Source organism: Sceloporus occidentalis, unplaced genomic scaffold (assembly GCF_023333645.1).
Source record: "Sceloporus occidentalis isolate IW3139 unplaced genomic scaffold, rSceOcc1.0.p SCAF_12, whole genome shotgun sequence".
In the NCBI taxonomy this organism is placed as follows: Eukaryota; Metazoa; Chordata; class Lepidosauria; order Squamata; family Phrynosomatidae; genus Sceloporus; species Sceloporus occidentalis.
In genome coordinates this window covers 12,020,558-12,047,525 of record NW_028316992.1, presented here as the reverse complement: position 1 = coordinate 12,047,525, position 26,968 = coordinate 12,020,558, and the positions used below count along the sequence as shown (strand labels likewise).

The window sequence follows — 26,968 nt, the reverse complement described above, 5'->3', positions numbered from 1 at the left end:
ACACTCAATTCTAACTGACACTGCTGCTCAGAGCATTTCTAAAGCTCTCTCTCTCTCTCTCAAATTGACACTATCTATGTATGTCTCAATGACCAAGCTTCAAAATATTATTATTAATATGAAATAACTGTAACAAAGCAAGGCTGGGAGGAAAACAACATTTAACCCACCCCAGTTTTTTTGGGGGGATTAAACCAGTTTTTTTGCATTAATGTTTCAATGAAAAAAAATGAATCCTATTTATTATATTAATACTGTAAAACATTATGTATTAGAAAGCTTATCAACCATGTTTTAATGTTTTCTAACATTAACAATCAGAAGTTATTCAGCTTTGATATGATTTACATCTTTAAATAAAATACCATTTTAAGCTGTTTATTATTCCTATTAAACCTGAATATATGTAGATTATATATAATAAAGCATACCAAGTACTCTCTGAGCTGTTTTGGTTGAACTTATATTAATTTAAGGATGTGTTTCTGAATGAGATTTCTTGTACAGTACTATAAAATAAAGTGATTAAAAAGAAGTAACTGGCACTGGATACTGGTCTAACAATGAACAACTGCCAATGTTAAAAGTTAAAATGTTTGAATTCAAATATTCACTGTTGTGTCAGTAAGAGGGTTGGAAAATAGTAATAATAGCCAGACTAAAAATTATTAATAATCTTTTAACAAACAAAAAAAGTATTTTTAAAGTCATTTGGTTTAAACCAACTTAGTTTAAACTAGCCAACTCTGTTCCAAAGTAATTGGGAAATCATACTTACCTGACATCTGGAAACCATACTTGCTTACAAAGAGACTTCAGACCAAACATTAAATTCTTCTGGTTACTTATTATTACTTAAAACATGTTATACTAACTATCCTGCTCAATTTCGTCTACACTGATAACATAATCATACAGGTCTTGATGTTATACCTATACAATCATATTTTAACATTTTCTTTGTAATTAATAATGCTCTTTAATAATAATCACAGATCTTACAATAGCTTATGTTTTACTGCATCTATCCATCATCAGGGATGACCACTTGAGGGCTCTCAAGTAGCTGGATCTATAACCTACAAATCTATCTTGCCTGACCCTCAACAATCCTATCCACTTTTCATAGAAAGCTCTACCAAATTTCATTCAGCAGTGAAGCAAATTAGTTTTAAAAATCATGAGGCACATTTCATACATCTATAATTTGACTAGCCCCCACAGAATTTTTTTGTACTACGGTTGCTAGGCGGAGCTGACTTATAAAAAACTGTCAGACAGTACAGAAATTGAGTACTCCTGCTCTTTTTAATAAGATCAGAATCTAAACTAATTTGACCTAAGCTGAACTAACCTAGAGTTGAGTGTAATCTTTAAAATGACACAAACGTTTCTGCATCTTGGACATCCTGAATTTGCAGTATGACCAGGGGAGATAATTGTCTTCACTAATGGCTCTATGATGTTCTCTCTGTACAGCAATAAACTATTCTTTTATGCAGTGGCTTGATCAGGGTGGTGGTTGATGCTGTGAGGGTGGAGATGAAGACAACGAAGACAAGTCCCTCAAAGCTTTATCTCAATTAAGCTTAAACACAACTATATCTTAGAGCCTTCTGCGAAGATACTGCCAACTTGTACCCTCAAGGCCAATTTGCCAAAGTTTTACCTGAATGCTCACATGTAGTCTTCCATTACAATTGACAGGGCCACCAGAGACTGCTACAATTAAGCTCACATTAGAAATTAATTGTTATTTATGCTGAAATATTTTATCCATATTTAATGTCATACCTGTCTACGTAAATCCCTTGTCTTTTTTGTCATCTTGTCTATTGCCAAGTTTAGAGCATCACTTCTTTCTTTGCGTCCAGCCTAGAAAAACAAAACAAAACAAAATTAAATTAATACAATGTAACAACTGCAATGGCTCTGATTCAAGCCTGTGTACACTAGGAAGTTTCCATTTATTTAAGTGTCGAAGGCAAGAACTCAGCTGTCTGTAAGCACTGCTTTCATGCACAACCAGAATTCCTTATGTAGGACTGATCAATATCTTGTTTTTAAGTTTGTAGTACACGCAAGAATTCTGCAATCATTTGCATCAAGCAGGGTCAGCATCTTGTGCTTCTATGGTCCAAAACACACTGCAGAAATAATCCTGTTTTAATTGCCCTAGCTCACTGTGAGGGAAACCTGGGAATTGTAGTTTATCATGGCACCAGATGTCTCTGACAGAGAAGGCTAAATGTCTCACAAAACCACAGTCCCCAGAATTCCCTAGCATTGAGCCAGGGAAGTTAAACAAGTCTCAAACTGGATGATTTCTTCATTATGTTTGGACCTATGATAAGCAAGATAAATTGGGCCTCAATACTTGCTTATTCTGAAAAGCTATTAATACAAAAAGACTGATGATGCCTACATCCAGGTTTTGGGCCAATGAGCTAAGCTCAGTGTGATGTGCTCTCCTTTACTAGTGTGCCCTGGAGGATTTATTTGGTGTAAGTAGCAACAGAGGGCAGGAGCAGTACTTTTAACTAGTCAGATAGCTGCATTTAGTTCTTTTAAAGATTTTCTACAATACTATGGAATGCTGCTAGACTATTCTAAGGGAAAATAAAGTGTGGCTAGACTTAGCTCAGCATATAAAGCCAGATGTTTTGTTGTAAAGCACCTGAAAGACACTAGTCCTGGCAGAATGCTGGGAGATTCTGATATCTATCCACAACTGAACCTGATGGCCCTGCCAAAACTAGTTACAGTCTGCCCTCCACATTTGCAGGTTTTACACTGGTGGGTATGATTATTCACAGATTATTTGCTGTCATTTCAATTGTTGCCCTGTGCCATTTTTAACAGGGACTGCAAGCCTTGAAAGAGACTGTGAATGAAGCTTGTAAATTCTTATTAAAAAGGGGCAGGACAGCAGTGAGGAGGTGGTAAGCCCTGTCAGCTGCTTGCTTCTGCCTTACAAAGGAACTCTGCCACCACAGAGGCATTCATGACGGGTTGAATCTGCAGTTAAATATGGAGGTGGCAGGGGTGGCTAGAGTTATTTGTGCCCCCTCCTCCCATTTCTTCAAGGGTCCTCTACCTCTAACCCCAGTGAATGTGGAGGGCTGACTTGTGCACTTATCCTGTTGTAAAAGAACTTAAATCTAGCTCGAAGTACGGTTAATCAAGATTAAATGGTGAAGCACAGCTAAAAAAGCTAAAGTGATATGGCCTTTTATAAATGACTTAATAACGAAGCAGTAAAGCTTAGGCAAACAAAGCTGAAGAATTAATTGTAAATGTAGTTGTAATATATATTTAGGATTGTAGACATCTTGTAGATTTCAAAGGCTATATAAAATGAAGGCTTAAGTAAGCATAAATTAAAGGTCTGACTCTTGATCACCAGTTCAATATCACCTACAGTAACAGATATACCTGAGGTATGGACTCCAGCGATGATCAAGCAAGCTTGCTTGATCTAATAATCAATCCTTTGATTGCACCTCTTCTGTACTCTTCCAACTAACAAACTATAACTGGAGATCTGTCTGTTAAAGATCTCTCTTAACATTAACAGCATCACTTATTAGAGGGTAGCATTTATCAGTAGTTTTTGAAAACTGTACTTCACATAACTCAGCAGACGTTTTTGTTACCAGCAGCTTGTTTAAGGAAGAGCCTGAATCCTAGACTACAAGCCAACTCCATATCAGGATGGAGCAAAATAGCAGCAAAGGTAGTAGCATCCTTGATGTCAAGACATTTACAGTTAATCTTCACAATATCAGTATTATACTATCAGCAGCCCAAGGAATTGCCAAGGAAAAAGCACTGTGCCCACAGCTCTTACTACCAGATCAGTGGAGATGGGATCTGTAATGCAACAAAATAGAAGGCCTGTTTATGTTGTTATCTCCTCATGAAAAGAGATGGGAGTGTTACTGCATAAAACCCTGTGCCAGGCACATGTGGGTGTGAAAGACACGGGAAACTGATAGAATGAACTACTCAGGAAGAATCCTAGGTACTGGTAGAATGCCAAGGTGGCAGTGTTGTACTACAAAAAAATATGTGTTGAATAAGTAACAAAACAAGTGGACTGTACTTATGTTCAGAAATAAGAAATAGCTAAGATATGTTTTAGTAGTAAGTGCTATTGCCTTTATTGTTTATTGTTTCTAATGCTAGCATGGGCATGTAGGAAACTTTCTTGTTATACCATTTGGTAAAACAATCTTGCTAAAACAAGTCAGCCTTTGGGACTTGAAAATTCTGCCCATACCTCAAAGTCTTGCCTTAATGGCCACTTAACCCTCCACTTTGTTCCAGAGTACTAAGGCTCTACTCCCATCCAAGAATAATTTTGTGTATGCCTAGGAATCTAGAAAAAGACTCATGCTTGATTTTTAATGTTGCTGTCTTGTCTACAATAAAGCAATTTGTGAGATTACAATATTGGCAAAATCTGAAGATGCTGCAATAGAATCGTGGGCACCACTGATGAAAGTGCTGTGCTGCAACATATGGTGTATGTATCTGGGTCAATCAGGAGAAAATGAGTACATCCCCAAAGACCTACAAGGCTACAAAACTAGCTCCAGTTTCCTTATTTATTACTGTCTCTGATTTGTATTCCACCTTTCCCTTTATGTAGGACCCAAGGTGGCCTACAGCATTTAAAAAACAAGATACAATTATTTATACTAAGGTTAGAAATAAGTAACAGTACAATTAAAAACATAGATGATTAAAAAAACAACCACTCCCACCATAGACTCTCTTGTCACATACATTTTTAGCCAAAGTTCTGCCTGATTAAAAAGCCCTAAGCCTGCCAGCAAAAGGAAAGTATGTTTGTTGTTAACCATCCTGGATCTGATCTCGACCCATGGCAACCCTGTGGTTGAGATCTTCAAGATTCTCTTGTCCTCCACAGCTCTGTTAGTTTCTACATACTCATACCTGTGACCACCTTAATAGAGTCCACTCATCTAGCATGCGACCTTCCTCTCTTTCTACTTCCTTCCACCTTTCCTAGCACTGTTGTGCCTTCTCATGATGTGTCCAAAGTGTGACAGCTTCAGTTTTGTCATTCTGACTTCCACAGAGATCTCTGGCTTGATTTGCTCCAGGACCCATTTATTTGTCTTTTTGGCTGTCCGTGGAATCCTTAGCACTCTTCTCCAGCACCACATCTCAAATGAGTTGATTTTCTTCCTATGTTTTCTTAACTGTCCAGCTCTCACATACATACATAGCAATAGGGAATAAAAGGATTTTATGATTCTAACCTTTGTACTGAGTTGTATATCTTTGTATTTTAGGATCTTTTCTAGTTCTTTCATAGCTGCCATCCCCGTTCCTAGCAATGTTTAATCCCGGGTATGAGAACTCTTTTAGTATTTCTATTTCTTCCTTGACTAGGTTGAATTTGTGTAGATTATTCGTGGTCATTATTTTTGTTTTCTTTATGTTCAACAGTAAGCCTGTCTTTGCACTTTCTTCCTTGATCTTCCTTAGTAGCTGCTCCAGATCTGTGGAGTTTTCTGCTAGTATAATGGTGATGTCTGCGTATCTTAGATTGATATTCCTTCCTCCTGTTTTCACTCTTTCTTCTGTGTCCAAGCCTGCTTTTCTTACAACATGTTCCACATATAAGGTGAACAGGTAGGGTGATAAGATGCAGCTTTGTCTGACTATTTTGCCAACTAGGAACCATTCTGTTTCTCTGTGTTCTGTTCTGACAGTAGCCTTTTGTCCTGAGTATAGATTCCTCATCAGGACTATCAGATGTTGTGGCACTTCCATGTCTGTAAGGGCATTCCATAGCCATTCATGATTTATACAACCAAAGGCTTTGGTATAGTCTATAAAGCAAATGCTAATTTGTTTTTGGAATTCTCTGGTGCATTACATTATCCATCATATGTTTGCAAGATGATCCCTTCCACCTCCTTCTTTCCTGAACCCCACTTGGACCTCTGGGATTTGTCTATGTATGGTTGCATCTATGCTGGAGAATTTTGAGCATAATTTTGCTTGTGTGGGAGATTAGTACTATGGTCCTATAGTTTCTATAGTTTTGTGTCTGCTTTTTTGTGGATGCGGATGTATACTGATTCCAATCTATTGGCCTTCGTTTTGTTTTCCATATCTGTTGGCATATGTTGGATAGCACCAGTGTTGTTTCTGTCAATGTGGATTGCAGCAATTTGATTGGAATATCATCTTTTCCTGGTGATTTGCTTCTCGCCATTTCTCTTATTGCAGCTGCCACCTTGCTTTTTTGACTTTGGGGTTCACCTTCATATGGTTCTTCGTTCCTTGTGCCGTTTATCATCTTTTAGATAACATCCAACATGTTGTATTACATCCAACATCTTATTATTCCTTCTTGATCTTGAATTATGTTATTTTTATTGTCACAGAGCACCCTGGTCCATGGTTTGAAATTGCCTTTGATTTCTGGTATCTTGTGGAATATGCCTCTTTTTTGTCCCTTTCTGTTGTTGTCTTCTATTTCTCTGCACTGTTCATTGTAGTAGTTTTCTTCATCTTTTCGCACTAGCTGTTCTACTGTTGCATTCATGATTCTTAGTTTGTCCCTATCTCCCTTTTGTTTTGCTTCTCTTTTTTCCTTACTGCTTGTAGCATTTTATCTGTCATCCATGGTTTCTTCTCTTTCTTTCTATCTACTGAAAGTGTGTCTCTGCATTCTTCTTTTAGTACGTCCCTGGCTTCAGACCATAGTTCTTCTGGTTCTCCGTTTGATATGCTTATTCGCACAGATCTGTTCCTTGTATTGTCCATAAATTCTGCTGAGATATTATTTAGATCATATTTCGGCATGATGACTGTTTTTCTTCTTCTTGAGTTTTACTCTTATTCTTGATATGAGTAATTCGTGATCCATGCCATAGTTGGTTCCTGATTTAGTATTGGCCACCAGTATAGAACTTTGCCATCTTTTATTTCCGATTATATAAAATATTCGGTTTTTGTGTTGGCTATCTGGTGATGTACATGTGTATAGCCTTCTTTCTGGCTGTATGAAAAATGTGTTTGCAATGAATAGATTGTTAGCTTCACAAAAATCTATCAGACACTCACCTGCTTCATTTCTTTTGCCTAATCCAAATCTGCCTACTATTTTTTTATTCTTCTTTGCTTCTATCTTTGGCATTCCAGTTGCCTATGATCTGCTTGATGTCCTACGTTGGTACGTTGTACTCCTTCGTAACATCTTTCAGTTTTTTCCTGTTCTGCCTCTGTGGTTGGTACATATACTTGAATTATGGTGATATTCATAGGTTTTCCATGGAGCCTTATGGATATTATTTGGTCTGATTTTGCATTGTGTGCTTTCACTGCTTTTGTCACATCTTTTCTTATAACGAAAGCCACCCATTTCTTCATGTCTTTTCATTCCCTGAGCACACTGTGTAGTTGCCTGATTGAAAGTGGCCTATTCCTGTCCATTTTAACTCTCTCACACCCAGTACTGCTATGTTCATGCATTCCATTTCCATTTTTACTATGACTAACTTCCCTTAGCTCATGCTTCTCACATTCCACATCCTTACTTTATGTGTGGTGCTGCTTCAGATAGCATTTGTCTTTCTGGGTGTGTCTACTATTTGTCTCGTCACCTTGACTGTTCCTGCATTTATGATTTCCTTTTATTTCTTCCTATCTCTGTTAGTGATCTGATCCTCCTGTGTCTCACTTGGGATGTCTCATCATAGTGTTTTCTAGACACTAGTTCTAACAAGTATTAGCTATGGTGTCACTGCTGTTCTCTCACTTTAGTGACACCCACCTCTACTGCTGCTGCCCATTAGTTGTTTGACACCCTATGTCACCCCTCTCATTGTTAACTGTTTGTTTCCCCTACCCATCATCCCATGCCTCCCTCTATTTCCCTCATGCCCTCCTCCCTTAGTTCCCTGGCTGATTCTCAGCCTCTCTCCATTGTTCCTATGGGATCTGTCACAGCTGCTGCTTCTGTTCTGGGGAGGGCAGGGGGAAGGTGGATTCTTGCCTTCCCTCCCAGCATCTCTTTCCATCTTGTCTTCTAATCAGGAGATGGGTGGAGGTGAACTCTTGCCTTCCCTCCTGGCTTCTCTCTTTCCAGCTCAGCTTCTGAGCTGGGGTGTGTGTGTGATATATTTACAAGTTCTACAGAATATCTTTTACTTGTGAGCCACTTTGGGTCCTTTTTTGGAAGAAAGGCGGCATCAAATGAAATAACTAAGATTTCACGGAAAGCGGGGTGTGGCTCAGACAAGGTCTGAGAGTGACACAGATTGAGGGAGATCTTCTGTGCACACTGAGTGCCTTCAACTTCCTGCAGGAAAAAATTCCAGTCTGGGAGCAACCACTGAAAAGGCTGTTTCACGAGTCCCAGCAGCCATACCTGTGAAGGTGATGGGGCCAAGAGAAAGCCTTCCCCTGAAAATCTTAAAAGTTGGGCAGGCTGTTATAGGGATATATGGTTTTTCAGAATGGACCCAAGCCAGCTAAGCTTTAAAGATCATAACCAGCACTTTGAATTCTACCTGGAAATAGACTGTTAGCCAGTGAAGCTGTTTCAACAGGGGATTATATGTTCCTTGTAACAAGCCCCAGTCAACAGTATGGCCACATCATTTTGGACCTGCTGAAGTTTCTGAGCAGTTTCCAAAGGGAGCCCCATGGTAATCCAACTGGCATGTAATCAAGGCTTATGTAACTATGGCCATATCATCTGTTTCAAGACTTTGCATACTACCACTTAACCAGAAACACAGGTTTGCAGCCACATTTAAAGATTCAATGACACAGCTCCTCCACAAAAGGGGAATTTTACAAGACAAAGGCATTTCAGAAGAAATAACTTTTTCTTTCCACGTATGACCTCTGCAGAATGTTGCATTAGGTTCTAATCGTGAAGGTATATTCTGGGTTGTTGAGAGGAGAAATCTACACAACTTGGGTTTCTCTGTGACCACCCAAAGAAAGAACCAATGTGGTCTCATAATAGCTGGGGGGAAAAACCTTGCAGGTTTCTCCCCTTTGGCCATCCATGAGATCAGTTCTTTTACTAGTCAAGCTTGAATGCGAACCACACAGGAAAAATAGGAGGAGACAAAGGAAAGGCCTGTCTCATTCCAGATAAAACCAAAATGAGCAGTCACTATGGGAGGAGGTGGATTCCTCCTCTCGTTGGTATCCTGCTCCATGAAAAAATGGTGGTAAAACTGGGAATTTGCAATGGCATCTGAATACTGAGGTGTGCACCATAGCACACATGGAGGGAATTTCATGCCCTTTTGGCCATAGGTACAGCCCCCAGAGGGAACGGGATATAACCTGTTGACAGTCTTTCACCCTGGACCTCTCTCTTACTGGTGCCACAGACATCATATCCCTTTGTGAGGCACCTCACAATCTGAATTTGACTCCACCATGCTCTCCACAAGTTGGAGTGTGGCACAGATTCCTCCAACATCTGCTGAAGCAGCTTCAGTGCAGAGGGAACTATATCCTTGGACAAAACAGCCCCATCATTAGATTAGTTCCATTCACCCCAATCTGCTAGTGTGTTTTCTGAAGCGCAACTCTGAATAGGGTTCTTTCTCTTTAACACAGGTTGAGTCTCCCTTATCTGTAATTCCAAAATCCAAAACTGTCCACATGGGTGGCTGAGATAGTGACACCTTTGTTTTCTGATGGTTCATTGTATACTTTGTTTCATGCACGTTATTAAAATACTGTGTATAAAATTATCTTCAGGCTATGTGTATAAGGTGTATTGTTATTATGTTCCTCCAAGTTATTTTTGACCTATGGTGACTGTAAGGTGAACCTATCATAGGGTTTTCTTGGCAAGTTTCTTCAGCAGGGTTTCCCCATTGCCAACCTCTGAGGCTGAGAAAGTGTGACTTGCCCAAGGTCACCCAGTGGATTTTTATGTTTAAATGCTCAAGAGGGGAATCAAACCTTGACTTCCAGAGTTGTAGTCCAAACTTAAACCATTACACTACACTGGTTACAAAACATAAATTTCATGTTTAGACTTAGGCCTCATCTCCAAGATATCCTATTATGTACTTGCAAATATTCCAAAATCCAAAACATCCCTGGTCTCTAGTATTTTGGATAAGGGAGACTCAACCTGTAGCTCCACTCCTTTCTCCTACCAGAGCCATTGCAGAATCAGAAGAAAAGGCAAAAGAAGAAAGAAAGGCAGGTTAAACAGACAGAAAGGATAATTCAAAAAAATAGAGAAGGAATAAGAAAGAGCTCTGCTGAGGTCAAAGGCAAGAAAAACTGGTACAATGATTTTAGAAGACTGGGTGTGTGTAGCATTCAAGAAGTAATTGTTAAGTACAGAGTTGGAATTGCACCCAATGAGTGGGTCCGGCCTAGATTTTTTTTTGGCTGACTTTGTAAACCAAGCCAAAAATTGTGTCATCCAAGCTCTTCCCTTTCATTTCCATACAAATTTGATGGAAACTTCTGAATAGCAACAAAGGAAGCCTCCTCACAGGCAAGAGCTTTTTTCTTACAACTAAAGCAAAAGATAGCATTGTGATTTGGGCAGATTCATGGCAGAGAAGCACCATCAAGTAATAAATAAGTGTTTACTTTTTTTCTGTGAAAAAGAGAGGCAGGAGAGTCCTGGTATCAGTAGATACTGCATAACATCATCCAGAGAAACTAAGCTATAGCTGAGGGCAGTGGTGTCACTAAGGGGGTTGCAGGGGATGCAGACCACACCAGGTGACACCCTAAAGGTGTGTGTGTCACCATTGCTCCTCATACATCTACCTTTTGGCAGAAGCAGGCTGTGGCATTCATCTGCTTCCCTTTAAAATGCTTTAAGAGATGGTGGGAATGGGGTGAAGCTCAATGGGAGGAGAAAGAAGAGGCCTCCGAATTTTTTAAAATTAAATTTTCAAAATTTTAAATTTTAGATTTTTTAAATTTGAATTTTTATTTTATTCTTTTCCAATTTTCTTTAAAAACAACACATTTTAAACAAATCTTCACTATGTATATGTAAATACATTTAGGTTTGCATATGATATTGTAATCTGAAGGTATAATTTTAATTTTGCTAGTTGTTTATGTCACAACTATTAGGATTACATTCAGTGGTACATGGGAATTATGATTTATGAGTAACGTTAGTGCAAAAAAGCATTACTAAGGATTCGGTATGGTGTGAAATGGGAGGAGGTCAATGGGGGGGTCACATCATGTTACCACAGCTGGTGACACCAACCCTAATGATACCACTGGCTGAGGATGTCTCTGCACTCTCTCCTGCTCTATTAAAACAAATATGTGGCTAAATCCGGTCCCTGGACTTAACTCTGGACTTAACAATTACTTCTTGAATTCTAGTGCACCCCCGATCCTCTAGAACCATGGCACCAGAAAGATCCTGATGTTTTATGTCTGACAGGCATTACGTGATTCTGCAGACATAGTATGTGGAAGGAAAGAAACAACTGGTCTACAACAATATAACCGTGAACAACTGGCCTTGGAAGACTTTCGGAAGTCGCACTACCACATGTACTGTTATATTTGCACTTAGTTTTAATCAGCCAGTACACTATGTAACTGAAACAGAACACCGGAGTGTTTATTAAAGTTCAGCTGATTTTATGAATTGCAAACTACTGTATTTTCTGGCGTATAAGACTACTTTTTAACCCAGGAAAAGCTTCTCAAAAGTCAGGGGTCGTCTTATACGCCGGATGTCATATTATAGGTCAGGTGCTGAAACTTCTGAGCTGGACTGGAGGTTCTGCGGTCGCCGCATATGGTGGAGGGAGTTCAAAAATGGCCGCAGCCGCAGGCGATCGTATGAAAGCCGCTACCGCTCTGATAGTCTTGGAGACAGAGAGAACTGGGCAGGCAGGGAGAACTGACCAGTCCAAGCAGGCTTTGTATACAACAAGCTTTCCTGCTAAGGACCTGCATGTCGTAAGCATTTGAATTTAAATTACCATATTGAAATCAAATCTGATGTTTTTTAAATTTTTATTTGGTGTGAGATGGAAGAGGGGTAGCCTTATACGGTGAGTACATCCCAAACTCTATATTTTAACTGGAAAAGTTGGGGGGTCGTCTTATATGCCCAGTCGTCTTATACGCTGGAAAATACGGTAGTGTTAATGACACCACAAACCTTAAATGATTTAAATAACGTTTAACTCAGCATTTATTCTTTAACAAAAAGTTATTGCTGAATACAGCTATAGCACATTTCTGCTTCAAACAATCTCAGTTCATCAAACTGAGTTAACGAAGACTTCAAATCTGGATTTCACTTCAGGGCCAAAACAAAGTGCCAAGAATGGTGAGGAAAGAAATGACCCCACAACCCCATTCTTCCCTTAGAACTGACTTATAATGATTTCCCCTGCAACCACCCCAACAAGTGAACATTATTTGCTATACAGCTTAAAAATGAATTGTTCTGATTTACCCTTTTTGTCCTTTTTCTGATTCACCCTTCTGTCAATTTTAAAAAACAAAAGGTAACACATTTCTAGAAAGAAACACAAGCATCTTGCAAGCGGGCAAGGTATCATTTACACCAAAAGAAATACTGGGAATATAGTCTTTGACAAATGAACTGATATACACAACCAAGATTTGTTCTGATGGTGGGGTACAGACAAGGTTTATTTTTCTATTTAAAAATACTTGAAATTGAACGGGAAGAGAGAGTTTGTACCATCCCCATTAATCTACTTCTACTGGACAATTTTTCATCCTGTCTCTCAGTAAATTGTAATTATTTTCTAATCTTATTTGAACTATCAGATATTTAAATAAGAGTCCTGATAGCTGTTAAAAGAACAGTTATGTGAAAACAATCCACTCAAAAGTTTGCATCTGGTTGAGTTTATTTCAAGAGGCACTTGCCAAAGTCATCTTCTCAATTCCAATAATAAATATCTCCCTCCTTTTAAACTAGAACTGTAATTTTATAGCAATGCAAATCCCTTTTGAATTTAAAATCCCATGTGACTTTGCCTGACAGCCTTTGTTAATTAGCAAACTGATTGCCCCCTCCTTGCCCCAAACACACAACAAGCAAAGCACCATCAGGACAACCATGCCAAAAAAAATCTGTACTGTTAACTAGATTTCAGAAATCCAGTGTTAATAATAAACATGCAATCTGCAGGAGAGACTCTTGCAAAGTCACTTCTCTCCCTTGGATGTCAAATGAAGAATTCCTACAGTTAAGTTTTTCCTCTTAGTGGTAGTCTAATCTCACAATTCACAGTATGCACCACAGTGCCTTAAACTGCAAAGCTTCTGGAAAACCCAAACAAAAAGGAACGTCACAAGATGACGTCAGCCTATATACGGTTGTGTGGTCGCAGCACATAAGCAAATGCGTTCCTGTACCATATCCCTGAAAGCTTTTCAGCAAATGCATTCAAGCGACTACAGAAGCTTCTCTCAGCAATAAGCTACCCATCTGCCATCAACAAGTTAAGACAAAAAAGCCATAGCCGTGGAAAACGCTTTCAATTAAACAGCTGTACAGTATAAAAACAGAGAACTCCAATTCAGCACTGATTCGGGAATTTGCAGACCTGTCACTGAAAATCAAGGAAATGAATTCAAAAGGAATATATGACAAGGGGATGTGAAGTCATTTTTACTTTTATTAGTGGAGGACAGTAGCAGTAAATTATTCAGAGGCTGTCAACATTAGAGCTTTTTACAGACTCACTGTGTTGAGTCTAAAACTACGACTGAATGCAACCTTCAACGTACTCAAAAGAATGGGTAAGTTTATACATTTTGATTTGTTGTACTATGTGCAGTAAATTTGACTTTAGAAATAGGTAACAATAGCATGTTAATATCTTTTAAGGCAACTGGGTAGTCTGTCAATAATTTCAATAATTTAGACTGATGTTCATACCAAACATTTATTTAAAGTGTAAAGACCTCAGCATTTTAATGCATGTCATTATCTGCAGCAATCGTTTTTTCTTTCTGTTGTAAGCATACATCTGATAAGAATATCCTATTTTGTTGTTTCCTTGAACTATATTCTGCAGGCTTACATTTCAAGTGGCCATTAGGGACTCCTGTGCTGGCAGCAGTATATGCAATGAGTATTGTTTTTAAAATGCTGCCTGCCTTGGGCACGGCTTGTCCACCAAAATGCCGTTGCGAGAAGCTGCTCTTTTACTGTGACTCTCAGGGGTTTCACTCAGTGCCAAACACCACTGACAAGGGCTGTCTAGGTTTGTCATTGAGGCACAATTTTATTACGGAACTTGAAGGGGATCAGTTTGCAAGCTTCAGTCAACTTACTTGGCTTCATTTAGACCATAATCAAATTGATACAATAAAAGAAGATGGCTTTCAAGGACTGTATAAACTAAAGGAATTAATTTTAAGTTCAAACAAAATCTCTTATTTGCCAAACACAACTTTTAGCCAACTGCTTAACCTGCAACATTTGGACCTCTCTTTCAATCAGTTATCTGCTTTGCATCCTGAATTGTTCTATGGCCTTCGCAAACTGCAAACCTTGAGTTTACGTTCCAATTCCCTGAGGACTATCCCAGTCCGTCTATTTTCAGACTGTCGTAGTTTGGATTTTTTGGATCTGAGCACAAATCGTTTGCGAAGTTTGGCACGCAATGGATTTGCAGGATTAATCAAACTGAGGGAGCTTCACCTAGAGCACAACCAGCTGACAAAGATTAACTTTGCTCATTTCCTACGGCTAAGCAATCTGCACATGCTCTTCTTACAGGGGAATAAAATTAGCAACTTGACATGCGGGATGGAATGGACCTGGGGCACTTTAGAAAAGATAGATTTGTCTGGAAATGATATCAAAGCCATTGATATGACAGTTTTTGAAATAATGCCTAACCTTAAAGTACTCCTAATGGATAACAACAAGCTAACCACTCTGGAGTCCAAGGTTTTATATTCACTTAAAACCCTAACTACGGTGGGTCTCTCCAGCAACCCATGGGAATGCAGCCCCAAAATATGTGCATTAGCTACATGGCTGAGTGGTTTCCAAGGTCGGTGGGAGCACTCCATACTTTGCCATAGTCCAAACCACACCCAGGGAGAGGATATTCTAGATGCAGTTTATGGTTTTCAGCTTTGCTGGAATTTATCAACTGTTGTTACAACCATTGCTGCAAGCTACGGAGCTCCAACGACTGAATACACAAAAAGAATAAGCTCCTCAAATTTCCATGTGGGAGATAAAGAAATTTCAACTACTACGGGCATACCTATTACCACAGAAGAACAGTTGCCTGAGCCCAACAATGTCATCTTCACTCAGCAGGTAATTACAGGAACAATGGCTTTATTATTTTCTTTCTTTTTTATCATTTTTGTAGTGTTCATCTCCAGGAAGTGCTGCCCTCCCACATTAAGAAAAATTAGGCAGTGCTCAATGATTCAAAGCCACAGGCAACTACGATCTCAAACACGGCTACATATGTCAAATATGTCAGACCAAGGACCATATAATGAATATGAACCCACCCATGAAGGACCTTTCATCATCATTAATGGTTATGGACAGTGCAAGTGTCAGCAACTACCCTATAAAGAATGTGAAGTGTAATGTCTACAGGTAATCAAAAAGCAAAAGCAGATAAAACTTACTTTAAATTGCAGGGATCCAAAACATATTAATTTTTAAAGAGGAAATGTTGAAAAAGCCTAGATTTTTCTAGGCTACATGTTTTGAGTGATGCAGTATTTAAAAGTGTTTTTTCTTTTTAAATAAACCCATAATATTTTCAGTGTTAAATCAGCAATGTTTGCATTAAATTTGCACTCCTGATGTTTGGAAGTCTAAATATGCTCAACCCAAAATATGTAAACTGCTTCATGTTATGTAATTATATGTGTAAGACTTTTACTCAAGCCTCCAGACATGAGTTAGATGAATAGCTTGGATGAAATGACACCATTAGGTATATATTTGCAGGACTCACTGAAGGGAGGACATTTTGCCATTTGATGCCCCAACATTTCAGGTGATTCAGTTTTTTCGGAAGCAGAGATTTAAAAGAAAATGTGGTATTTGTGTGTTTAAAGCTGATTCTCAGATTTATATCTACAGTGGTAAGGTGCAGCAGAGGATTTTCCTATGTACTGAAGCATGGGAAAAGATTAAGTGTATTTTCTAAAATTCCATATTGAGAGTTCAGCTTATTTAAATTTGTTCCAAATTCAGAATACAATATAGCTGTCGACACTTCTGAATAAACCGAGATTACATGCATTGCTTTAAAATATCACTCTTCCATAGACATTCGGTACCATGCAGTATGGTCTTCAAAGAATTAGAGACAACCAATTTGTATTAAATCTGTCTTGAATTTAGTGGGACACATTTCAGATTAAGACTCAATATGTGTTTGAAAGAAATGAGCTCTTATTTTTTAAGGCCAGCACAGAAGACCTCTTTCTTCTGCTCTCATCCCAATGGTTCATCTTGAACAGAAATCCAATTTATGAACTAGTGATTTCTCAGAAGACAAAATTAGTCACTGCAGGAGAAACCCACAGCTATCACTTAACAATTTATATATGAATTCTAATCCTGACTGTTCATAAATGAATTCCACTGATTTCAAGAAGACTGATTTCCAAGCAAAAATGTTTGGGTAAAAACAAAAACATGGTTGAATAAAAATATAATCTGCAGAACATTTTACTTGGCAGAGAATGTTTAAGACCCCATTGAACAGTGGTACAAAATTACTCCCCCCAAAAAAACAAACAAATGGTTTCTAGGGAAAAAAACATGACAGGTTGACTGTTCCTTATCCGAAATGCTTGGGACCAGAAGTGTTTGAGTTTTTTTGGATTTTGGAATACTTGCATATTCATAATGAGATATCCTGGAGATGGGACCCAGCTCTAAACATGAAATTAATTTATGTTTGGCATACACCTTGTACACACAGACTGAAGGCAATTTCATGTGTAACATTTTAAATAATGTTGTGCATGAAACAAAGTTGGTGTACACTGATCCACCAGAAAGCAAAGGTGTCACTACCTCAGCAACCCATGTAGACAATTTTGGAATATTTTGGAATTTCGGAGAAGGGAGACTCAACCTGTATACCTAAACTATGTTATGAAATTAAATTTACTGTGCATCTGTGTAGTTTAACAATAAGACTGTTGGGGAGGAGAGAGTATTTAATTGTTCAAAAATCATGAAAACATAACCAAAGCTATAAACTTAGGAAAAAAATGTACATATGTAGATCTAAAATATCATGCCAAGTTCAACCGCAACTCTTTCTTTTTTACACAGTGGGGAGGGAGGGGGAGCATTGGTGCTTGAATTCTTTAGATTGGTATACAGTATTAATTATGTGTTGTACTATGCTGAAAAGTTTTCAAGCTAGAATCACTGGCTCAAAAATCCATTTTATATGTGCATTATCTTTTAGTGAAATACCTGGATGGACTATTGCAGTGCTTTAACATAAAATGAGTAATCAGAAGATCTGAGACTTTACAACCAATGAATCAAGCCCAGTACTAATTAACTCCAGCTTTTTATGCTGGACACTACATTTAATTAATATGAGACTTCCTATACAATTATTTTTCTACTTATTAAGCCACTAACTGTTTACTACTAGAGTAAAAACAGATGGACCGATTGCCACAGCTCTCTCATGTAGGAAATCTTTATTTTTAGCCATACAACATATATTCTATGCATCTGGGTAAAGGGAAATTCCCTCTGCCTTTAAACACAGCACCCGCCAAGAATTCATTAAGTTTCACTGAAATAAATGTTACTCACACTTTTCTTGTGAATTGCCTATGTTTCAGTGTCCCTCCCTGCCAACCCTCCCACGCACATTATGCAGACACTGTTCACTTCCAAGTGTTGCCAAGATTCAGTTGTGTTTAACTGTGCAAGTGTGTATGAAGGTAGACTAATATGTATATATTGCAAAGAACTGCAAAGAAAATTGAACACTTAAAAACAGAACCCTCTTTCAAATCTTTAACTGGTAGCAAACAGTCTTGGCTACTAATCAGGCCCATATATCCCCACCATGTTAAGCCTATATAGTTTCACTATACTAAGTAGTAATGTATGAACTCTGCAGAATTTAGTATAAAATAGAAACACTGATTCCAATATATTGTCTTCCTTGGTCACCTTGGATCCTGTGCTGAGAGAAAGGTAGTAAGTAAGTAAATAAACAAAATAATGAAATCTATAAATTCTATTTGCACCCTGCAGGATACTCTGAATGAGTATAGCTCAATGCTATTTCACTGGTTGATTGCCTAAATGCTACATGGCAGCTATGACAACTGGCTCGAGCTACTAGCTGGCCAAATTTTTTTAAATGTGCTCCTTGAGGTGGTTTCTTGGGCTTTTACAAATGAAGCTAGTAATATTTCGATGCTGCAATGTTCTCTTCCAAAAGTGGTCTTTATGTTAGGATTAGGAATCACCACAGCTACTTAACAATTAAGTGAATTTGTGGAATACTGGATATGGGCTAACAAGCTTTTCCCATTCCCTTCAATTGGTCTTGGCACAGATGTATAACTTGCTTACCTACTTCTATGACAACCTGTTTTCTCCTCCTTTCTTTGAGTTAATACCTGCAGATACCAGGCAAGAACAAACCAATATTCTCACCAGTGCTCATTCAATCTTGGAATGGATTAATATTAGTTTTTATTGTACATACCAATATCACAAGACATGTGCCTACAAGACAACATTTCGCTGTTTTAAGAAACAGCAATAGAGGATATTTGGTATGAACTCTTGATTATGTAAACCACAGACAGACACTAAACATAACTAAGAGGAGCTGTATGGCCTGTATGATAAAATCACTGACAGTCAGCAAAACATATCAATCCCACTAACAACGAATTGCCCATAGAAAAGTTATGTTCACAATTTCTCTCTATTTTTTTCTTGCATCTTTAAAGAAGATGATATCTTCTCATGTGGCAAACTATTAAAAGCTACATGCAATTCAGTATCAGAATGCCAAATGTTACTTTTAACAGAAAAAGTACCATGAAAGCAGTTCAAATATGCATGTTCATGGTAGCAACAGTATCAACTAGAGATGCGCATTTATGAAGTACCATCATAAACAGGATGTTCGTATCCCCTAATGGCAACTGAAGAAACAACTTTTAATGTAGACATTCATATACATTTGGCTGAGGCACATCAACCAACAAATAATGAAATAAAGGGAGAACAAGCGATGTGTATGCATGTATGAACCAATACCAAGGCTGGCCTAACTTAGTGTCTCATATAAATATATCCTCCCCAAAGCACTGTACTGTATTTTCATTGGCTTATTGTTTCCACCTGTGCTGTGGTAGTTTTTACATAGTAATTTCTAAGAACAATATGCCATCCTTAACCTTATTTACAATTGACATTTTAAGGCTTCTGTTGCACAATCTTCAGAAGAAAAAAATCAAGTGGATCCACTTTTTAGTCACAACATCAATCTCTATCTAAAATTTATTGCCATCAGTTCAGAAAGTTAACATTCCCTACAATCTGATTTCAGAAATATAACTTATTTATATGGGAAGAACATGACTATGGGGTTAATTATGTTCAGTATCACAGTTCTCTGCAGCCCAGGGTCATTATCTATCTCTAACTGGTGCCATAGAATCAAACTTTTTATATTGCATCAACAGCTACTGGCTGGAGAGGAAACAACTCAAAGAGGGGTATATGTTTAAATGAGGCTTCATTATTTTACATGATTTAAATCATGCCACATTATACAAACAAGATTGTGGCCACATCCATGATGTAAATTTCAAGTCTCTGCTACACTTCCAATATAACATATCTGGTGTTACTACATTTTAAGATCCTAGAATGTTTCAACAAATGCTGAGATTATTAACAGACATTCCAAATTACTTGTGTTAGTAATGTTCCGAGATGCATTTTCTGGTGGAGGAGAAAGATTCATAATGCAGTAAGCGCAGTGTACAAAAACCATTAAAAAGTGTGTATACTGTAAAAATAGATGTTGCCTCTTTTTTGATACCTTTTGAAAATAAGAATACACAGTTGATCTGAATTTTTGGGGAGTGTGTGTGATAAGATACAATAAAATAGCAGTCTTTAGGACATGATCTATTTATCAGCTCCTGAAATACAGATTGCTTAGAAAAAAATCCTTTGAGTACAGCCATATCATTTTCCCACAGCCATGTTGGTAAACCTTGCACTACATTTCAGTGAAATGATACTTTTTAGATATTTAGGATGTAAAAATAGAGATGTTGTTTGTATTATGAAAACTATCTATTTATATGATAAGCTTTAGGAAAGTGGATATTTTGTCCACAGTGTTCCAAGTTTTCCTAGGGATTTCATAAATAAGAACTGAAGCAGATGCCTGAATACAGATTCCAACCTCATACATACTAAAAAGTCTGACCTGAAGTATTCAAGCAAATGCATTTATGAATTTCTATGAACTATTTTCTTGTCTGGTATGTTCTCTTGGGGGGGGGGGAGTTACTTATCAGTATAAAGGTAAAAAAAAGCTATTTGCTGAGAACACTTTTGTTGCTGAGAGCACTATGGGAGTAGGTAATTCATTGGACAAATGATTTTGGTTGGCGTATTCCAAAAAGTCACATGTAGACACTATTGTCCTGTGCTATGATGGTAGTCATAAGTGAACGCAGAAATATTTGTTTACGTATTTCCGTCATGTAAGTTTTCTTATACATGCATTTATACTGGGCTAGAATTTGACAAGTGACCTTTCAGAGTACTTGAAAAAAGACCATCTTAATGCCAAATAATAGCATTCTCTAGAGCAGTGGTTCCCAAATTTTGGTTCTTCAGGTATTTTGGATGTCAACTCTCAGGCACCCCGGGCAGTTTGGCTAATAGTCAGAAATTCTGGAAGTTGAAGTCCAAAACACCTGGAGGGCCAAATTTTGGGAATCATTCCTCTAGAGTATAAAGAACTGCAGAAACTGTCATCAAGACAACAACATATCTTATCTTTGTTTCTATGCATTCACTGATGTAGACTTCTTTAAAAATTATGATTTCATTAAAATCAATTATGTTTCTAGTACACATGAAGGAGGAACTTTTCTATGGTGATTCTTGAAGCCAATCAAGTTGCTGCCAACAGCAGGCATATTGTGCTAGTACTCGATCTGCTCTGGACCAATTAAAAGAATACCTAGGCTGATTTACTTCTAACTGAAATAGACAGCATAGGAGGTGAAAAATATTTCTAAGAATTCTACCTTTATTTATTTGTAAGATGTCTCCGGTCAAAATTAAGAAAATTTACTGAGGACTTTTATTGAGTTATCAGAATTGTAGCCAGTAGTGACGACTCAAAACTCATCTCCCAAGAACATGTTTTGCATTAAATAACTTTTTCTCACTCCAGTGACCTGGATAATAAAAACAAGCTACATATGCAATACTTAAGCCCATCTCTTACCAAAGGCCTCTATTCCTGAGAGAAATAATGAACAATTGAACAAAGCATCACAGTGAGGAAGCACTTAAGTGATAAGAAGTAATTACTGCATTTGGATGGATTAGAAAAAGGAAACAATTTTGCTAATACTGTAATATTGAAGAACTGAAGTTATTAGCACATTTAAAACTACATTTATCTAGGATTCCACGCCTAAATTCTTTTACTTCCAAGTCACAAAATTTAACTGGTCCAACTTTCAAATGTACAGAATGGTGACATATGAACAAGCACCCCAAAACCCAGCAGTAAAAATAACCCACTATCCAGGAAAGTACAATGTTTAATCTATATAGTAAATATGCTAGTTACTGTTACTTGCCATTTCTGTGACTATACATTGGGTATTTCCTAGGAGGATGTTTAGGAGAATTCAATATTTCATATTTGTCAGTTTCAGGGATCTGGGAGTCCAAGTAAACCACAAATTGAACATGAGTCAACAGTGTGATGCGGCAGCTAGCAAGGCCAAAGCGATTTTAGGCTGCATCAATAAAGGTATAGTGTCTAGATCAAGGGAAGTAATAGTCCCACTCTATTCTGCTCTGGTCAGGCCCCACCTGGAATACTGTGTCCAGTTCTGGACACCACAATTTAAAAAGGACATTGAGAAACTGGAGCGTGTCCAAAGGAGGACGACTAAAATGGTGAAGGGTCTGGAAACCATGTCCTATGAGGAATGACTTAGGGAGCTGGGGATGTTTAGCCTGGAGAAGAGAAGGTTAAGAGGTGATATGATAGCCTTGCTTAAATACTTGAAGGGATGTCATATTGAGGAGGGAGCAAGCTTGTTTTCTGCTGCTCCAGAGACTAGGACCCGGAGCAATGGATGCAAGCTCCAGGAAAAGAGATTCCACCTCAACATTAGGAGGAACTTCCTGACAGTAAGGGCTATTTGACAGTGGAACACACTCCCTCGGAGTGTAGTGGAATCTCCTTCCTTAGGTTTTTAAACAGAGGCTGGATGGCCATCTGTCGAGGATGCTTTGATTTAGATTTCCTGCATGGCAGGGGGGTTGGACTGGGTAGCCCTTGTGGTCTCTTCCAACTGTATGATTCTAATATTTTCTACTCTAGTCACCACTGCTAGATTCCAGCCAGCTTGACATCACTGCTATCTATTTTTGAAGTCAAAACTATGCTTTGGGAGCTAGCTAGCAAAGCAGTCACATTTATTACCCAAAGTTTAGTTTTCCCTCCTTCCCATCTTATCCAATTAATAGCTAGCCATTCACCTCCATGTCCTCTTACGTTTTCCAATATGTGTCGTAAATTGCAAAATCCCAGTCTTTAGTCCAATAAGATTTTGAGAAACATTGTTACATGTGCTATTAGTGCTCTAGTTCTGACTCCTGTTGTCTGTGACTGTGATGACCTACCAAGTGAAAACTAATACTCTAAAGTACCTGCAACTGTGGAAAATTAGGAGACCATACTAGTCTCTCTGGAGACCTTGGAGGGCTGCATCCCCACCACATGCACCTCTGGGAAGAAAGGTTTTTGTGTCAAAACACTCAATTTTGGGGGACCTGCTTGGGTGTTTTTAGGCCCAGGATAGACTTTTTTTTAAAGCAGGAATTTGCCCCATGGAAATGCCTTCCATGGCCCCTAGAGAGAAAATTGAAGCATTTAAAAATGTTTTGCCTTCTTTCTTTCTTTCTTTTTTGGACACATGGAGGCCATGGGGCCTCCAAACAGTGTGGGAATACCATGAAGAACACACATTTTTGATGGGGAAAGGTGCAGCTTTGCCCACCTCTCGTCTAAACAATGGATGGGTCAGAAGGTCACCATAGCTCCCCCAGAGGGTCAATGTATATGTAGACCAATGTCACGTGTCTATTGTCAGTTCTACCTTAACATGTTTCTGGATATGACATTTTTATGCCTACCCAAATTCTTAAACTATCCATTATGTTTTGTAATGGTGGGAAGTAAACAGCCAGCAGCTTCACTACATTTCTTGGCTGGAAAGACTCAGGAGCTAACTGGCAGAGTGAGGAAAAAATAATGCCAGAGATCACTTGGCAGTTCTTATCACCCCAAACAATTTTTCCCTATCACATTCATACCCTACCTTTCTTCTGTGTATTTCAACATTGCACGTATGCTTCTATCCCAAAGGGTCAACTATGAGTAAAAACCCACAGTTATAGAGGGAAAAGGTTGGCCTGAAGTCCCTTGGGTGAATAGATCTGAATTCAGGTCTCCCCAACTGTAATCATCAAACATAGCATGGTGCTGGATTATCATCTACTGTTACACTTGCAAACCTTGGCCTTGTCAGTTTGCCCATTCTCTCACAAGATCTCCCTTTAGCACAGATGCAAGGATAACTGCAGGCTACTGCTGTGTTCAAACTGGGGCATTCTGTGGTTAGCCTTAACTATGAAAACAAGTCAGCTTCAAACTGTCTGTGATACCTGTTTGCTAGTAAATACAGATAACTGGTCTGGATTTAGACAGAACAAAATATTTAACATCTTACAATGAAAAACAAAATCTTATGAACTTCTTGGACTTGTGTCAGCAGAGGAAAGGTAGAGAATGCATGCATTGCTGAATCATACTTCTATATCAAAAGCCACAGCAGTATTCTAAGCATTGGATAAGGAAGGTTGAAAAATAAAACTATTTAGTTTAAATGTGAACCACAGAACAAACTCATAGGACGTAGAATTTAGAAAAATATGCCAGAGACATGATCTTACGTTCAGTCATTCAAGACATATTCCATAATAGATCAACGCGCAACAGTGTTAAAGCACAAATATGAAATACAAAATACATGAAAAACGATTTTTGGAGAAGTTCAGGTTTGTTGATGAATCAATTACCGTTCCCAAGGAACTAAATGTGTACTATCTCAATGGAAGGTAATTCCATGGTTAGAACATGCTCTAAAGTGCACATACTAGCCCAAACAAGCATACATCAAGGATGAAAAAAGCCCCATGTTTTTTTGTTTGCAATTCTGGTTTATATACCGGGGTTTTTTCAGGGGTGGGGTTGGGAGGAAAGGGGTGCAGATGCTGTTGACTTCAACTTCCTGAGGGCCCACCAATATGGTCAAATGGTTAGAAACACAGAGGTGTGTGAAGTCCAATTATATCTGAAGCCCGAGCCTCTCTAATTGAACATCAATGGTTTACACAGTTGGTTAGGAACAGAGCAGGGCTTGTTGTATTCTTAAATAATCTACCTCACTCAGGACACACATCTGCCTGAGTACAGGTTTATAATATGTTAATGTAACATCTTAACTCAATTAGGTGACTTCTATATTATTGTGCTAGTTATGCTAGTATTATGGCTGATTCACTGAATTTCCAAACTTCTGATTCCAAAGGTTTTGCCTTGGCTTACTAGCTGGTCTGTGGTCACTACAAGGCCCTCCCTTCCTCTATTTGGTGTGTCATAGAGGATAAGGAGAAAGGAAGGGTATAGTTACATCGTGTCTGATGCTTTTCTAGAAGACTGCATTTGTGGAAAACTAGTCCATTGCTCTCAGAAATCTTCTGCAAGTAGACATGGGGTGCTTCTCTAAGAAACATTATAGAGGGATTTTGGCACAACTCAATAGGGATGGGAAAGGGGAAACATTTGGAAAAAAAGTAAAGAGTGTAATAATTTCTGAAGTGGTATTCTAACTTGTTCCTCCAGTTCAGCAACACTCATAATGCTGATTAAATCCATTCAGATTTTGGTTATACACCTTTATATGTGCTTCAAATCTGCACTTTAAACTACAAGAAAATCAGAGTATGTAACAGTTGAGGATTCTCAAATATCAAGACACTAACTTTATAATACATATTGATTTGTTTTCAAAATTACTATGTAAATATTTTGAGCAGAAGCACTGTAAGAAAAAATACATTGGTACCCAAGTTAGCAATTCTACATTTCATCTTCTCTTAACATACAGCAGGGTATGCAAAGTACAAACTATGGGTTGCATGGGGTCCCCAAGGCAATTTGAGATATCCAAGCCCTGCAGCCTTTTCTTTTTCAATATGTTAAATTAGGAATGCGCCAACACCTAGTGTGGGAGGCAATATCACCAACTTTTTAACTATTGGAGTGTTTTAGGCCCAGAAGAAGATTCTTTAAAATCAGGAATGTCTTGCTTCCTGTCTTCCCCTAAAGCAGGCCAATGTGCCTAATCCAGGAAACTTGTCTTTCCCACCAGGGGGAAAAATAAACAAAAACTAAAACAAACAAACCAAGATTGAGGTATGGACCTTTGAGGTGCCACAGGGGACAAAAAATGATCTCACAAACTCTGCCCATCCCTTGCATGCAGTAAAATGACAAAAGGTCTTGTGAAGTTGGCATACTCTCTTGATTCAGGAGCTCTAATCGTTCTAAAAGAGTTCTAAAAAAAGAAGACTCAAACAGATTCCTTTCATGTCACATGGGAATCTGCATTCCAAAATGAAGGGAATTTTCAAAATAGTCTTGATAAAATACCAGGGACTGCTATTTGAAGAAAAAGATCAAATTACACTGGACAGGCTGGAAAACTTAAGCACAGCTAAAGAACATCTTTAGATTTCTAGTTATTTTCACCTACTCACACATACACCTAAGCTGAGTTTAGGCGTGTGTTAGTTTCTACTTCTTGCAAGAGGAAATGAAGATTGCTGTAAAACAATTGTCTTACTCGTCAGCTATCTAATGTGCAATCATGTATTTGGTTGCCTTAGATTATATTTTGCTGTGTCTTAGTTGACATTTCATTTCCAAGTTCTCATTAAATCAAGTCACTTTATTATATTACAGATGTTTTCATACCAATTTTGTGAACAGGGTATTATCCACCACTGCAATGTTAATGATCTGCAAACTGGGAAGCATTATCACAGATACAAAGTAGAAATTACTCCCACATTAATCATACTGATTCATACTGGCAGGGATTTAGAGAGTAAATTAGGGAAAGGGATGAAGATATTGACTTATCTGTTTCTTGAGGCAGGCACTCACACCCATCTAGGGTGCTTGCTTAAAACTCCTGTAAGTTGGGAGATGTTTCACAGGACACAAAGGAAAAAGCTCAAGAGTATCATAAAATTTCCACAACATTTTTTTTCTTTGTTTTGGGTGGTAGCTGTTATTTTCCTTCAAGTTGTTTCAGACATGTGGTGACCATAAGGTGAACCTACAGAACTACTGTATTTACAAGACTAGGAGAGCTCAATTAAAATAGGCTAGAGATTGCTTTGCCATTTGGAAACAGAAGAAGTTCAGTGAAGTCAGCTTCTGCTACTTTGGCACTTGTAGTTTTTCTTAACTGTGAAGATCCTTGGAACATGGACATCCTGTCATCTCCATTTTTGCTAATCTTATTCTGATTATGGATCCTTGGTGAAATCCACTGCTTACTT

The 26,968-nt window shown here is 38.2% G+C and overlaps 2 protein-coding genes across 4 annotated transcripts in view; one reads left to right on the top strand and one right to left on the bottom strand.

The window, feature by feature from the left end:
- Window positions 1–26,968, bottom strand: part of CTNNA1 (catenin alpha 1) — a 92,235-nt gene that overhangs the window by 37,299 nt on the left and 27,968 nt on the right. For all 3 annotated transcript variants that reach the window (XM_089478071.1, XM_089478069.1, XM_089478068.1), the window contains one exon: window positions 1,795–1,875. In XM_089478071.1, the coding sequence (XP_089334197.1) occupies window positions 1,795–1,875 (81 nt within the window). The remainder of the gene's footprint in view (window positions 1–1,794; window positions 1,876–26,968) is intronic.
- On the top strand, window positions 13,382–18,953 carry LRRTM2 (leucine rich repeat transmembrane neuronal 2). The gene is made up of 2 exons (XM_089477868.1): window positions 13,382–13,806; window positions 14,085–18,953. The coding sequence occupies exons 1-2, from the start codon at window positions 13,803–13,805 to the stop codon at window positions 15,629–15,631; spliced, it is 1,551 nt and encodes a 516-aa protein (XP_089333994.1). The 5' UTR covers window positions 13,382–13,802; the 3' UTR covers window positions 15,632–18,953.